The sequence below is a fragment of the Triturus cristatus genome, chromosome 10, assembly GCF_964204655.1.
Source record: "Triturus cristatus chromosome 10, aTriCri1.1, whole genome shotgun sequence".
NCBI classification, from domain to species: Eukaryota; Metazoa; Chordata; class Amphibia; order Caudata; family Salamandridae; genus Triturus; species Triturus cristatus.
In genome coordinates, this window is record NC_140593.1 from 661,733,144 (window position 1) to 661,749,706 (window position 16,563).

A 16,563-nucleotide genomic window follows, 5' to 3' on the forward strand; every position below is an offset into this window, starting at 1 on the left:
TTGAGCTATTGGCATTGTAAATGACAAGGCTTTTATTTATGTGTCTTGAAAAGCTGCAAGCGGTGTATAAACTCGCACATTTTTTACTTATGGTCCTTGCTTACGAAAAGCACGGCTGGCAGTAAAAGAGGCGTAGTTACTGCCAGCCTTGCTTCTGGTAAGCAACGACTGTAAGTACAAAGTGCTTGTTTACGCACCACTTGCAGGTTTTTAAAACACAAAAATAAAAGGCATTGGTATTTACAATGCCAGTAGCTCAAACGCTCGCATATGCACCTATTGCATTGTAAATGCTTGTTTAGATCTACAACGCATCTAGAATGTGGTCTCTGATAGGTTTTAATGTACTTAGACATTTTGGGGTGCAGGTTAGCATTTTCAAGTGGGCACCATAATCCTGTCGCTCCTTCCCCTCATTTATACATCTTAACAATGAACATGATAAGAGAATGCCTGCCTCTGTAGATAAAGTAAACGTGGCTAGCACACTGCAGTTGGGTGCACATTCATCTGCTCCTTTATTAAGTTTCAGTTGGAACACTTTTAAACAAGTATTTCGTTAATTCACTCGCTTATAAGTAGGGCCACTGGAATAATGTGGCTGAGGAGGACCAAATTATGCGCCAGGGTTTCCTAAATTATGCAGCAGGAAAGGGCAATTTATGGGGCATAAGGTGACACATTTTGTGATAGTATTACCTCATGATAGTATTAGCTCATTAGTATTACCTCATGATAGTATTAGCTCATTAGTATTACCTCATGATAGTATTACCTCATGATAGTATTACCTTTGCTGGGGCAGCTGTACGCTTTATAAATGGTTTAACATTAACATTAACATTATTTTTTCACGTTAACAGTATCTGGGCAAAGGTTTTGCCTCATTAGTAACAGTCTGATACACAAAATCAGCAATAAGCAACAGAAAGATGACAATCAACCCTTGCGAAGGGCCTTTTAATGTGCAGCTTCACGTGTTGCCTCGTTTTAATAGCTTCTGATATATTTAAGCTAGAACCTACATTTTATGTTCAAATCTGAAGATTATACAGAGGATGATGGGCTATGTGGCAACTGCAGCAAATCCATAATTATGTGGAACCATTCCAGTGGTCTTGCTTAAAAGGAAGCTATGAAAGTTTAGTGAGAGAACACTGAGAATAAAAAAAACCAAACAGGATCAAAGAGCATGAGGGAACTCCGTGCTAAACAATATCCAACTTGCACCACTGCACACCAACATAACAAATTCTCAGTTTGTACGTTTGTATCAACATCATCAGTAGTAGCACTCAGTGGCACTGTGGAGGGGTGAAATGTGTCTGAATTTCATAGGTAATGCATTGGCCTCTCCTCAGCCTATTGTAACCAGAGGAAGTGGTTATTTCAACTTTTAAATATATTTAATTCCATCTCGAGCTATGGTTCATTCATTAGCATCATCTCTGTCCATATTGCCGGTGTTACATTAAAGATTAATCCTAGGCCCGCAGGCAGGGCAGACTAGGACGAAAATAGAGTGGTGTGCTGTCTTGTGCAAGGACAGTTGAACCAAAAAGCACAGAACAAATCACCACCTGGCTAAGCACAGGACAGGAAGTGAAGAGTAGAAAGGATTCAGATGCAAGACAAAGTAAATTCGAAGACGATGAATGATGTGCCGGGAAAAGGCACATTAATAAGAGAAATAAAAAAGAAATCCAAGACTGTTGTCATCTGTTCCCTCGAATCTGTTACATAACATGGCACAATACAACAAGCATTGGCATAGCCAATAGGTCTCGCCTTTGGGACCTTGTAAGTTTTATGCCAGAGCTATTGGCAATGTCTGTAAGCTATGTTCAAGAGCAGCGTGGCTGCTGTATTCATCTGTAGAAAAATGTGTTCAGTTTTTTGAGGTAATTAGACTGGCTTGTCGCGCCTAGCATTCATGCTGCAGCGAAGGGTGTATTCACAAGCAGCATTCAGTGGTCATGCTCTGTGTGTGGATGCCAATACTGACCTGCAGCATGCAGCGGGAGACCTCCGTGAACAGAAGCATGCAGCGGAAGACCTCCGTGAACAGAAGGAGGTCGGTGCACAACGATGCACTGAGCCGGCATCAGGGAAGAGAGCTGCGGCATCAGAGCCCACCGACAGTGCAGCGGATGTAAATTGGAGCCGGATAAGGCTGGAAGAGCCGGACCGGGATCCGAGGCTGCCGCGTAAGGAAGTGAGTGAGAGCGGGGCAGTCTGTGACAAAAGCAAAAGTGAAAGCGAGAGCAGTCTTCTCTTTTTCGAAGCACATAATTGTGCTTGTGGCGGGCCCCTTCGCGCTCCCGCAAGGTGTATGCCGCCACAAGCACGAGTATGTGCGTCGAAAAAGAGCAGAACGACGGCTAAAGGTCTCCTATGCATCTCATGTGCGCTGCGTAGGCGAGACCTAAAAATGGCCTCCATATTTATGATTCACAAGTTTTGCATGATGCAAAGTTTGGGTTGTGCCCGATTATCATATGACCTGATTATAAAATGAATCTATCCGCTGGGCTTGACACACCATACATGCTCTGGCATTACAAAGCATTTCAGATATCCACGCTGCATAAAGAGAAGATCCGTATGGTCTGCGACAACAAAGCTAGAGCGTGGTTTGCACAAAAATAACTGGTATTGTCTTCAGATGGCAGAGCTAGCCCTCCGACTACAAATGTCTTACAGGCTCAGGCTTCAGGCAGGAGATCTAGCCCTCAGTGGCTTATAGGTTTCAGCATCAGAAAGCAGCACTACACCTCACATCACACAGATCTTACAGGGTCAGAAGCAGAGCTCTGGAACCAAACACTACCTCGCAGTTTCAATATATCTAACCCCTCAGGCTCAAGTGGCAATGCCATCCTCAGACTTGTACATGCTAAGACTATAACCAGCTGAGCTATACGTTGAGCTGCACAGATCTTATGTTCTTCAGCTCCAGGCTACAGAAGTATCTCTTCATAACATTTGTATTCACACTCAAATGATGCTGAAAGTACCCATGCCCTTACCCCACCCCATCTTTAACATGTTTCTGTATCTCCTTGTAGCAGCCCCTCCTCTAGCCCTCATACGCCTTTTCAAATCCTAGGACTGGCTTCTCCTTTCCTAACCAGCCTGAATAAGGAAGATGCTGCTTCTTTTCCCTCAACCTCGCTCCTAAACCCAAAGCCCACTGGATGGTCTAGTGGGCAGACAGGCCACCTTCTCTGCAAATACCATGTTTTGCCTGTGTGACCTCTAGCTGGAATTTAGCCACTGCTGATCCATTCAATTAGCCCCAAATGTCTCCTGTGAAAGAGTCAGAGTGGCACGTCTGCACACAACTGGAGTGGTGGCGGGAAGGCAGCCATGAGGTAATCCCGTTGAAGTCCCACTCATGGGGCCCTCACTGTCTCTGTTCTTTACCCCTATGTCCAGAAACTAAAAGTCAGGTGTGAAAGCCACGGGTAATCTGGCAGGTGAACCCTTAGTTGCCATACCTGCCAATCAATGCCTGAATCCTCAGAATGTGCCATGGGCAAGGAGAACAGGGGGATATCTGAGGCCAATATTTAGCAAACATTGTGAACTTGTAAATCGTGGTAAATGGCGCACGCGCAGATACTGGCACTGATGAAGTCATATTTGTGACAAAAGGGACCGGTATCTCTCACTCTTTGAGACGGGAAGCGCAATGTGAACAGCTGTGCACCGTGAAGCCCTCAGAAAGAAGAAAGCCTTTAATTATAGGAGACGAGGCTGTGCAACAAGCTTCTTTCTTTTTTTGGCCCCACATGTAATTTATCAGATGTGTAGGTCTTGCACGTTTCCTTGTTAATTAATAAGTCCTCTCCAGGAGTCTGCCTGATATTTACCTGACTTCAAAAACACTTGTTTGTCACTGTGCTCTTTAGAAAATCTTCTGTTCGCTCACTTTCCTCGTCTCACTTCCGGTCTGAGGCAGATACAGCGGCTGCCTGTGTGCTTCAGTTCTCTCCCTGACAGTAGCCTGGCTCACACGAGAACTGCCTGCTTCATCTCAAACCATAGCGCTTGCATTGTCCAAAAGGCAGTGCCCTTTCCACTGGATGCACCGTACTCACTGCTTAGCAGTCCTACAATAAAGCTTTGTAGCGCTTAATGCTGACAACTCCAGTCTCCAAAAGCCAAAGAGTTGAGCACGTCTCTGAGAATCGAAAATAATGATCGCTTGTTCAAGACAACTGTCAGGCAACAGCTGGACAAAAACAAGCACACACAACAGTAGAAGAAATAAACCCACTCGCGCGGGTGATTGACACATAGGCAACCACCAACATCAAACACAGACAACCACCAAGATGAGAGTTGCAGAAGCTTCTGCAACAACGACGAACAATGATCTTCATCAGTGGCGGACAATCACCCAGTGCACACAGACCACCACACACATCAGTGACCGGCAACAACCACCCAGTGAGGAGTAAGGCCTGTATGTGAAATATGAAACCCAAGTAGAGAAGAATTCAGAGCTTTGTGAGCACAAGTTGAGTGTGTAAAGGAGCAATCGTGTAGCACGGTACGGAGTGCCGGACCAAAGGAGTGAGTGCCTGGGAGGGGCGCAAGTAAGCTTCTCGAATATGTAGGCTCCTGGGTTTGTGATACAGGTCAGAAAGCGGACTAAAGAATTTCGTGTTTCAGAAAGGTCCACCACCATCACAGGAGGCTAGGTCCTGCAGCCCCAGTCACAAGAGGCCCTTACCTGACCAGAGGTGCCTTCTCGTGCACAGTGCCGGTGAACCAGCAGCAGCCCCCCTTCCAACAGTCAAATGCGCAAACAGCTCCTTCAGCCCCATTGATCCTGGGTCGAAGCTGGACTAATGTACACACACAAATAACGAACCCGAGCGCAGTGTCCCTGAAGCGGGTGCTGCGCTCAGTGTTACATTTTTAAAAATAAACGCTATTAAATAAAAAAAAAAAGAATAAGAAACTGAGTGTGGTGCCACTGAAGCGGGCGCCGCGCTCAACATGTAAATACACAAATTAAACAACATGTAAATACACAAAATAAAGCAGCCGCCATTATCCCCATCAGTGTCATTAACCAAAATAGTGCTCACTCAGTAGATAAAGCAGTCCGTGTAACGCCACAAGTAAAAGATCCAGTCCTGATGGGCGGTCACAAAAGGAGACAGGGTGGTAACAAGGAGGGGCTGAAAAGCTCATTATCAATCGGAAGCCAGCATTTACCATGGACAATGACACCAGCCAATGAAAAATATGGGCGAGGCTTCCACGGCACTACCACATCTAACCCTACTACAATATGCCTCGGAGAGCGAGCAGCGCATGCGCTGCAATGCTAGGCTCGACCTAAAAATAATCAGGTAGTTTTGGTACTATTTAACCTATCTGCCACGTGTTTGGACAAAATGTCGAGGAAAACATATTGTATGGACAAAATATCATGACAAAAATATTGTGAAGGTAAGCTTTGACGGGAAAGCAACGTTTTACTATATTGAAATCCACATCAAAGTTCCTTGACAACATATATATCTTCAAGGTATCTAGATGTGGAGTTAAGAATAGTAAATCTATACCTATTTGCACTTACCTTCTTGATATTTTGATCCACTATATTTTTTACACAATATTCTGTCCATACAATATTTTTGTAAATGACATTCTCTCAGACATCCGAGTTTGACATTATCAATCATGATGTGTTGCTTACCAGGCTGTCAGATATAGGAGTGAAGGGACAAGCTCTACAATGGCTGACTTCTTTCTTGGAAGGAAGAACCCAGGCAGTTCATTTGCCCCCCTTTGCACTGCTTTTCAAGCAGTTAAACAGGGAGTACCCCAGGGCTCATCATTAAGCCTGACCATATTTAATGTAAATATAAGGCCCCTGGCTAAGCTTATTAGATCTCAGGGCCTAAAATGTGTGACTTATGCTGATGACATTCAACTAATCCTTACTATGTGTTGTACCTCACATTGTCCAGTGATAGCATTCCATCTATGCATGTGAGATGTCTCACAGTGGCTTACAGCTAACTTTCTTAAGTTTAATGGAGGCAAGTCTTAGGTAATTGATTGTCTTTCAGGGTCTCTTTTGAAACCTTTGGCAGTAACATTTTGGCCACTGGAGAATAACTCAGATCCTATTACAGTGTACCATTCGAAATCTGGAAGTTTGTATGGATAATGATGTCTCTCCACTCATGTTAACAAGGTATCCTTCACTTGTTTTGGGCTAATGAGGGTACTCCGTCAAATTCTACCTCTGCTGCCAATGCATCTCCACCTGCTTGTGGTGCAAAGTATTATCTTGAGTAGACTTGACTATGACAAAGCCTTATTTCTTGCTGGACCTAGATATCTTGTGAAATTTCTCCATCGCATACAAGCAGCTGCTGCAAAACTTTTCCTGTCCAGGCCACGCTATTCCTCTACGTCAGCGGCTCTGGATTCTCTTCACTGGCTCCCTGTGGCCAAGTTTATAACGTTTTAAGTCCTGTGCATAGCACATAGAGCTTTGTATTACCCTGGTCCCCTTACGCTTCAACATAAGCTGCAACACTACCTTCCAACTAGATCATTCGCTCTGCGAATGCCAATTTGCTCAATGTTCCCTAAACTTAAGAAAGCTTGCTTTGGTGGAAGATAATTTTCTCTACAGGGGTCAGGGGACGTGCCTATGGGACAGTATGCCGGATTATGTTTGGTCTATTAGCAATCACTATGACTTTAGAAAAGCTTTTTAAGACCTGGCTCTATAAGCTCTTAAGTTCTTGCATGTCTGGATGGGTCTATGTTTAGTTTAGCACCAGGATACCTTTTTCGGTTTCAGTTTTGTTCTTTACAAATAACATTAATGATAATATTTTATTGCTGTTTCATGTTCTCGTTTTTTAATGAAGATTAAAAATTTGAACTCTTTTAAAAGATGCACAAAATGTCTGATGTTTTACTTAGCTTAATCAAATAATTTCTCTTGTCCCTTTTCTGTGTTACCTTCACTTTGCTAAACTTTGCAAAATGTTTTAAGCATATTTTTTTATAATAGTGAGAACTTTTATAATTATTGTACTCCTTTACCATAGTCATAAAAGTAAAAAAACGATTAGTCATCCCACCATACTGCTGAGGATCAGTATCGCTTGATGCTCTTAAGTGCGCTTTTCAGGGTCCCATTCCTAACCTTAGTACTTTTTAACACCTGTTTTTGTCATTTTACGACCACTACTTGTTCCAACCATCCATGTTTCATGTGTGCTAGTTAATCTGACATTCTATGAGATTGTATTGTATGCAACATTTATATAGTGCTTACTACCACTTTGTGGGGTGCTGAAACGCTTCGCTGCATAGGAAGCACACTCCACCTTGTAGGGTGTGTGTTTGGAAGTGTGTTGTCTACATTTTGATCCTATGTGGGAACTGTTTCCATGTTGTGCGTGATGACCACCGAAGTGCAGTTATTGTGTTATGAGATCTAGCGCTTAGCAGTGTGATGGATGCAGAAGTGTGAGAGAGAGGCATGCAGTTTGTGGTTTTCAGTAAGTTGGCATCTTTGAGCTGTGAGATGATGCATTTTCTCCGTCTTTACAACTGCAGTGAAGGCGGTGGCCCTCACTGATTTTTCACTGATTGTGACGCGGGACAAACCTTTGTGCCAAAACTTAGTAGTCTGTACAGGATAGAGTGTAGATACAGCAGAAGGGGAAACAGCCATTACAACGTGGCTTTTTCCACGCATGTCATTACCATGCATGCTCCATTACAACGCATAGCCTTTACTACGCATATGCTTTTACCACGCATGTCTTTACAACGAATATAATTGTAAAGGTATGTATTGTAAAGGCATGTGTGTAGAAGTAAGGGCATATGCATGGAAACAGCCGCGTTTGTAGGCAATCCACGTTGTTAGAGGAAACGGAGAGACTCTTCCGCTTCCTCACAACGACGTGCACCGCCCCTTAGATGAGCTGCCTGCACGAGGAGAGAGATAAGAGGGATGCACCCTTGGGCGGGGGGATACTATTTTAGGGATTTGGTTTAAAGAAGGGCTGGGGGATGGGGGTAATCGTAGGGGTGGTGTTTTAGAGTCTAGAGTAGGGGAAGGGCTGGGGGCTGTCATGGGAGCGCAGGGGTAGTGCTTTAGGGTTGAGGGTATGAGGGGCTGGGGAGCGGGGGTCACGCTGTGGTAGGGTTTTAGAGTTTAGGGCAGGGGAAGGACTGGAGACTGGGGGGGTCTTGTAGGTGTAAGGTTGTAGGATATAGGACAGGGTAAGTGTATTTTTTAGAAGGGTTGGACCAAGATTAGGGTTTAGGGTAGGGGTCAGGGAAACTTTTGCCATGCATATGCCTTTAACATACATTCTTTTACAATGAAATTCGTTGTAAAGGCATGCGTGGTAAAGGCATATTTATTGAAATCCCTTGCGTGGGAAAGGTTTGGGTTCTAATGGCATTCGTGTTGTAACGCATGTGTGGTAAAGGCATGCGGTCCAACGGACCGCGATGTAACGTCATAGATCCCCGCAGAAGTGATTAGCTGCACCTCCATTCTTCCGCAGACTCGCACACACACGGGCAGACAAATACATTTTGACATTTTGAAAACTGCAACGTTGTCAACCTTATTTGTATTATAACTACTCTCTCAACCAGTTTAGTTCGTACATAGACCAACGCCTTTCCATAAACATCAGTGAAGCCCTATAGGTTCCTGTGGACTCCAATGGGATCACCTGCTAACACAACTCTATCACCCCTCATACTTCAGTGGCATCACCCTCCCAGCAAACCTTTATCAGATCATGAAAATGAGATCCCCGTTTTTGCTGAAGCCGCCTCCCAGGAATCCGCCAGGGCTTCCAAATGATAGAAAATAGGGTAAGGGAGATGTTGTTTGGTGGATTATTGTAACCAGAATATTAGTGATCTTTGGGCCATTTCCGGTGTGGAGACCTGTAAGCCATTAAGATCAAAAGTGGGCTCATTCACTTGTAATTTAAAATTGTTTGTTAACTGATTGCATGCATTGACTCTGAGAGTATCTCACACTATGCTCGTTGCATTGAAAGTGTAATATGTGTAGAAACCTTCTCCTAATGTTTTCGCCACAGTATTGCTCTGAAGTGTGAAGCCCGAATAGAGATTGTGTTGTCTCTTATTCCACAGCGTGCTCATTGCTGCAGAGATCTTGCACCATGGAGGCAACACAGGGAGAGAAGAAACCCCGCGGCAACGGACCAGTGCAGATCACAGTAGTGCGAGGAAATCATCTGGTAAGTTGGCTTTTAAATAAAGTGCCAGAGGCGTGCATAGGAGTAGCTGGTGAGAAGAATGAATGATTTCATCACAGATCTGACCACAGAGCAGCAGTTTCACAGGCCTCCATCTGGGTGTGACATAAAGGTGCTCAAAACACCCTTAAAATGTGGAGCCCGCACACAACTTATGTTTGTCTGTTAGTGACCCGGTAGTATAGCCGTCTCCTGCATGGTCCGCCATCACAGTATTTCCAAAAAAGGAAACTCTACTACCATTCCCTATTGCGGGGCTTAAAAAAGTCTACTTTTATGGGTGGATACACACATGGGCATGATTTATCGGTGCACGAATATAATGTCGGGGGACAAATGCTCACAGCAGGTACAGCACGTATGACCTGCTCTTCCCAGCTGGAAAAACACCCCTTGTGTCTTGTAAATACTTTTCTGTACACATGCAATGTTCTATTTTTGTACCTGTTTACCCAGTAATGGGGAAAAACAAGATGGGGCACTTAAGTGTCTTTGTAGCTTTGGTCACTTTGTTGATGATCTATTGGTTGCACATTTCAGCTTCATGAGGACCCATCTGTAGACAACAAGAAGAAAGCCTCCATCGTTTTCAAATAAAGCCCGAGACCTGATGGGCCTAATCCCAAAGGGCAGCGCACTGAGTCGGTGCGCAGTTCATAGTTCACTACACTTGTGTTCAGTTCAGCCATTGGTGATGTGACAGCAGCATTGGTATGGTAATGTAAAGTGCTACTGAAGTGCAGGGGCATCAGGAAGATCTCAACATTTAGAGAAGTCGTGATGATTTACACATATTTTCCGCATAAAGTGGGTATATTTCCAAACATTATTTTACTTAACCCTGCTTATAATTTGATTACTCGTCATCTCTACTGTAATATTCTGCTAATTGTTGATGTCAAAGCACTTTACAAAAATGTGCTGTTATTGCACAGGGCTGAATGCTGTTGAAACTTCATTTGGGTGTTATGGTTACTGCACAGTGACAACGCAGATGTACCAGGCATAGATGAACTCGATTTCCATTTTTCCAAACTTGGTGGAGTGCCCTTGCACCATACAGGGGCTGTAAGTTTATTGAGGCCAGGAATCTTTGGACCCAACCTAGCTCTGTGGCCAGGGCATATAAAACTTCTGCATGCCGGATCTGGCTGTCTGGGTGAGAGGACTGTCTCAAACGGTGGAGACTGGGAAGTAGTTTGTCTGCTCCTCCCTCCCCTCTGCCTTTCTTGATGAAATGCTCCAGTCAGTTATGTTCTTCCTCCTATTTTTAGTATTCATGCAGAATTTAGATTTTTGCCCCAAATTACCCAACCTTTCCGTTATTTTGGTGTAACATTTTGATGGCTTCTTGTAAACTTTAAGGAATTTTGTTCCAAAACGTATCTTATTTCTCTAACTGCTTTATCGGATGTGGGTAGAGGGTGGCCTTGGGTGATCCTTGGATCTTGTGGCTCGCCCTCCATGTGCTCGCTGGGAGCTTTGAAAGAGCATCACCAAATTTCAGATTCACGACAGAGAATGGATTTCTGGTGCTCCCCACTAAGTGACAGCATTCCCCTAATAATAAATGGCTTGTACATTCTAACTTTGATTGTGTAGTAGTAGACAAGATTGAATAACCTAAGTAAGCTTAGGTACAATTCAAATTGGTTCTAATAAGTTCTGGTATATTAGCTGTCTGTGCATCTATTAATGCAGGCCTGAGGCCGCCTCAAGTTGTTCGAAGCTTCAGGAAAAAGGAGAGATCTGGGGAAAGAGAAGGTTTGAAGGGGCACATAAATAAGTAGAGAGATGCACCAAATTACTCCTACCTCATGTAGGGTTGTCACCTGGCTGGTATTTTAACTGGCCCGGCCTGTACTTTTATATCCATACCAGTAAAAACATGCATTTGCAATGCAATAGGTCTTGCATTTGCGAGAGTTTGAGCTATTTATTGGTATTGTAGATGACAACGCCCTTTATTTATGTGTTTTGAAAACCTGCAAGCGGTGTGTAAACGCACACTTTGTACTTATAGTCTTTGTTTTTACGAGAAGCAAGGCTGGCAGTTCTTCAAAGATCCAGTAGCGTCTAGTTTCGTGAGATCAGAGACCCAGTACTTTGACCCAGTTGTGCCTTTGAAGTGGGGATGACTTCAAAGAAGGATGGTTGAAATACACAGAGGTCCTTTCTTCCCAGCCCTAGCTCCAGACTATCAGTAGGGTGTAATCAGCCCTTTGTGTGGGGACCGGGCATGACCTATTCAGGTGTAAGTTTCAGGCCCTCTCCCCTTCCTGCCCAGAATGCAGATGAGTATTCAGACACACCTAACTATCCTGTGTTTATGGCTGTCTAGAGGGAATTCACACACTGTAGCTGGCACCCACTCCAGCCGTGTATTGGAGACAGGCTGCAGGTACATAGAGCAGTAAGAGCAGAGAAATGTCCACTTTATAAAAGTAGAATTTCTAAAATAGTAATGTTAAATCCAACTTTCCAGGTAAAGATGATGGATCTTTACCATTCCAAACATATAAAATATGACACAGCTCCTGCTTTTGTAATCAGGAATTACAGCTTAAAAGTGTATTAAGGAATTTCCAATGTTAACCTATGAGAGGAGTAGCCCTCACAGTAGTAAAAAAACAAATTTAGGTTTTTTTCACTACCAGGACATGCAAAACTTAAAAATACATGTTCTACCTTTTACTTACACAGCACCTTGTTTTATGGGCTACCTTAGGAGCTTATGTGCAATAAAAGGGAAGTATAAAGCTTGGTAAAGGGCTTTAAATGTCAAGTCGAAGTGGCAGGCCTGATGGCATCATGTATAGGCCTCATTCCGTTGTGTAGGCTTTGTATGAGACCTGTTCAGCAATTGGAAACGGGTAGAAGGCTCATGGGAAGATATGGTTCATGTCACAAGGCGCTTGAAACAAGCTCTAATGTGGTGGAGGATTCAAGCAAACCTAAATGCGAGTCTTTTTTTTTTTTTGCCTATAATATAAATTACAAGGGCTCAGGAGAACAGAAATATGGCTAATATAAACAAAGTTATATGTTTACTTCAGAGTGTCATTCACACATAGCCTAATGAACTGATTGTTGATTGTGAAGCCTTGCAAAGAAATTGTTTATTTAGGCGAAGTAAGGCAACAATTTGTTGCTACCTATGGATAATTGCTATTTAGTGAGTGGGGGAGTGATTACAGGATAGTCAACACATGCTCACAACTCCAAACGCCCCACCCTCACGCTGTACACTGAGCAACCGTAATAAATCATTGTCCAGCAAAATACTCACTTTTATATCAAAAGATAAGTATTTTATTTCTACAGCTAACCAACACAAAGGAAAAATACAATATTCCCAAACAGTCACAGAGTCCCCCCTGAAGTCAGGGTTCTAGTGCTTTCTTGACAACTCCCTGTCCTACTCATCCTCACTCTAGTGATAGTGGTTATATTCCATTCACTATTGGTAATATCCAGGCTCTGCACCACGAGTAGTCAGTGTCTCAAGAGTTCAACTCTAGCATCGCAGTGCTAACTGCCAGCAAGTTCCCGATGGGTCGGAAGGCCAGAAATTAATCTTACCTACACCGCCAGAGGTAAAGCTCCAGGAGTTCTTGAGTGCGCCCCTACCGTGGGCAATTGGTGCGGCAGAGACTCAGTTCAATTGAGTTTGTTGCACATGGCCCCGGCAAGCTGCGCTCAGCAGGTGCAGAGTTCCTCATATGCGGCTGCTCTCCCGAAGCAACCGGAGTTTGTTCGCGATTTCTTCAGCGGGGTAAGTATCTGATCTGTCTCCAGGTGGGTGTTGTTGCGATGATCCTGACGCAGGTTCCTCGCCTGGGTGATGGTGCGCAGGTGCTTCCACAGTGTTTCCACTTCTTTGGCAGGGGTTGAAGGTCAGCTCACAGTTCCTGATGCTCCCAGTCACCTCCTCTGGCATACAGGATTACCGTTATCTTCACAATACATGGACTCTGCACACTGAAGTCCATGGTGGTGGCCCCTCCTGATATACGCGGTCGGGGCTCACTACTGCAAAACGCTATGGCCATTACTGCATTGCAGGCTTTTCACAGCAGCCCATTTCGGCATATCGGGTCACCACTCCTGCACTATGCAAGGATTCTGCCCGACTGGCACAGTGCATTACATGGCTCAATTCACAATAGCCTTCCACTGGCATTCGGGGGTTACTGACTTTGTCGGTGTGAGAAGTTGGCCTGGTATATGATGTTCACTAGTTTAAGTGACCACCTTGTACCATGCCAAGCAACACTTATAGTGTGGTTGTAAGTCAACCTTTTCGGACTAGCTGCCCTAGTGGTAGCGTAGGCTAAGCAGTCTTTGAGGCTAAACTCGTTAAAGCGTGTTAAGCAAGCTGTTTTACCATATGTAACCCCCCTTTATACCAATGAAAGGACACCACACAGATATATATTCAAAATATATATGCATTTATTACTCAAAGTATCCCCTAGACTCTTTATGAGCACAGGAGCACAAATCGTTAAACAAGAAAGTATTACAATATACAGAAGTTGCACTTTATATGGATGGGCCCTGGTGGCCACTCAAACCATATACTAAAATAGTGGTATAAGTACCACGAACAGGAAAGGGAAAAGGCCTAGGGCCTCTAGAATCGCTGGGCCTACAAGTAGCTAACGATAGTTAGTGACCAGGAGGTCCACGGGTCGCGTGTGCAGTGAGGAAAGTTACACGCGGGCTCCAATAGGTTTTCAATGGGGGCGTAAAAGTTCAAAAGTTACTGCTAGAAGGGTCTTCTGGATGGACTACGAACTTAAGACTTAAAACACAGACACTAGAGATGTTTCTCTACACTTGGGCACCGGAGTGCCAGCTTTACCTCACCCACAGGAAGCGGGTGCATAGGTCTCGAAGTGCGTTGGGTTTCGTCTATCTGTTCAATGGAGCCTGATGACAAAGATGCTGCAGGCGGTCGGTCCAGAAGAGATGCGGTGGATCCAAGGGTGGATCGGAGTTGTAGAAGACCTGAAAGCAGAGGGGACAGTGTTCACAGTCACTAGCCAGTGACCGGCGTGGCACCAGGTAGGTACCAGGTGATGTCGGGTGCAAACAGGTGATGAGGTGTAGCTTGTCTCCGCAGCCACGTGGTCCCTGAAGGTCGACGACGTCCAGGAGTCGAGTCACGAGCTGTCCCACGCAGGCTCTCGCTGTCAGCGGTGTCGGCGACTCGAAGGAAGCAAACAAGCCTTGGCAAAAGCAGAAGTCGTGAAGAATGAAGAAAGCTGATTGTTCTGACCAGCAAGGTCAGAGGGGCTGCTCTTTTGGAGAGCAGCAGGGGCCAGTCTGGAGCAACCAGACCAGCATCGTAGATTTCAAGGTTCGTCACCAAAATGGCCACTAGCCAACGGGCCAGGGACCGGGCAGGCGCGTCGAGATGCAAAGTGCAGAGGGGCCCCACGCAGATCGTGGAGGTGCTGGAGGGCTCACCTTTGGTGCAGATGCTGCTCGGATGTTGGGCTTCTCAGGACCCAAAGCACAACTTGGAGGGAGCCTCTGTTGTCGCGCTTGCAGCTTGTCGTGGGTCTTTCAAGATGGCTGGCTCCACGTGTCTCGGTGCCTCCACGGGTTCCTTCTTTGCAGGGACTGTGGATCAGGCGGTGAGAGGTCTGGAGGTCCAGGTCTTGTCGGGCTCTGGGCTCGGACTCCGGCGGGAGGCGGCGGCAAAGCAGACGTCGAGTAGCTGGTTGGTGCTTGCGTTAGCAAGATGGTCACTCCCTGACCATAGGGGAGATTTCCTTCTGTCCTCTGTGCAGCAGAGCGTCGAAGTTCCCGTCTTCTTCTTGTAGTTAAGTTGATTCCAGGATGTCTGAAGTCTTAGGACACAGCTCCTACCTTTAAGCGGATTCTAGGGGCCGGACTACCTGCTAGGTCCCTCCCTAAGGGTGGGACCAGGAAGGGGGGTGGTTACACCCCCAATCCTTTGTCCAGCTCGCCCCAGGTCCGGGGCTGATGTGCCCCAGGACCGGTTTGAACTGGCATATGCACCGAGGCTCCTTGTGAGCCTCAGGCATGTCTGATTCCATTCAAGCCCTACCTGACCAATACACAAAATCCTGTCTGGGGTGGTGCACGCACCTCCCCTGGCAGGAAACCCTTTGTCCACGTCTCCCAAGCTGGAAGGACTCCCAGCAGCAGGAGGGCAGACTTGTGTCTGTGGTGGCAGCATCCATTTTGTGGAGCTGAGGCTATGTCTGATTTTACCCGGGTTTCAGGTACTGTACATGCCGTGTCCCTCTAGAAGGGTGGAATGCTAACCCCGTCGCCAGAATTGGCGAGGGGTTAGTATTCCAATTCGTATGACACCTTACTCGGCATGTTTTGATAAAGCCAAACCAAAGATAGCATTTAACCGCGAGGTTCATAATGCACTTAAGAGTATATGGTATGACGATATATGGAAACGGTAGAAGGAAGTTGTTCCGACCACTGCAGACAGGCTCAGCTCATGCCAGAGCACCATCTCACATGGAACCAAGCACTCTGCCTTCAGGATTGTTGAGGCCTGCCATAGGAGTGACTTATAGGTTACCAGGTGTCCCATTTAAGGTTAGGTATAGGTATACTACACCTAAGTAAGAGGTGGTTACACCAACTTACCCCAGCTGAGTGATCAGCCAGTTGTGTCAAATTGCTAGGCCAGGCCAGGGGTGGCACAATACATGCTTCAGCCCCTGGTAGGCCTTAGAAACACCAATGCCCTGGGTACCTAGTGTACACTGGTACAGGGGCTCACAGGGTGATCCAATTCCAATTGGTTATGCACCTATAGTGCATAGTGTCAATTTAGTAGAGATAACAGCAGGCTGGGGGTCTGATTAGCAGGCCCACAGCCTCAATATGTCAAAAACCAGTGAAGCAAAAAGCAAAAATTTGGGGTGACCATAGGATAGCAGACCCTACTCTCCTACACAACCCCCCCCCCAAACGCAGGGACATTAAACTAGCCTTGACCAGTCTCGTCTTCATGTCCTAAGTGGAAGTACCTGGAGAGACCATCTGCATTCCCATGGTCTGTACCTGGCCGGTGATCCACTGTAAAGTCCATCCCTGTAGGGAAATGGACCACCTAAGCAGTTTGGGGTTTTCACCCTTCATCTGATTTAGCCACAAGAGGGGCTTATGGTCGGTCTGAATCTTGAAGTGAGTGCCAAACAAGTATGGCCTCAGCTTCTTCAGGGCCCACACCACAGCAAAGGCCTCCCTCTCAATA

At 45.5% G+C, this 16,563-nt stretch overlaps 1 protein-coding gene across 2 annotated transcripts in view; it reads left to right on the forward strand.

Moving 5' to 3' along the window:
• Positions 1-16,563, forward strand: part of CFAP70 (cilia and flagella associated protein 70) — a 960,887-nt gene that overhangs the window by 167,618 nt on the left and 776,706 nt on the right. For both annotated transcript variants that reach the window (XM_085628140.1, XM_085628139.1), the window contains exon 2: positions 9,181-9,287. In XM_085628140.1, coding sequence (XP_085484266.1) covers positions 9,210-9,287 — 78 coding nt within the window. In that variant the 5' untranslated portion in view covers positions 9,181-9,209. The remainder of the gene's footprint in view (positions 1-9,180; positions 9,288-16,563) is intronic.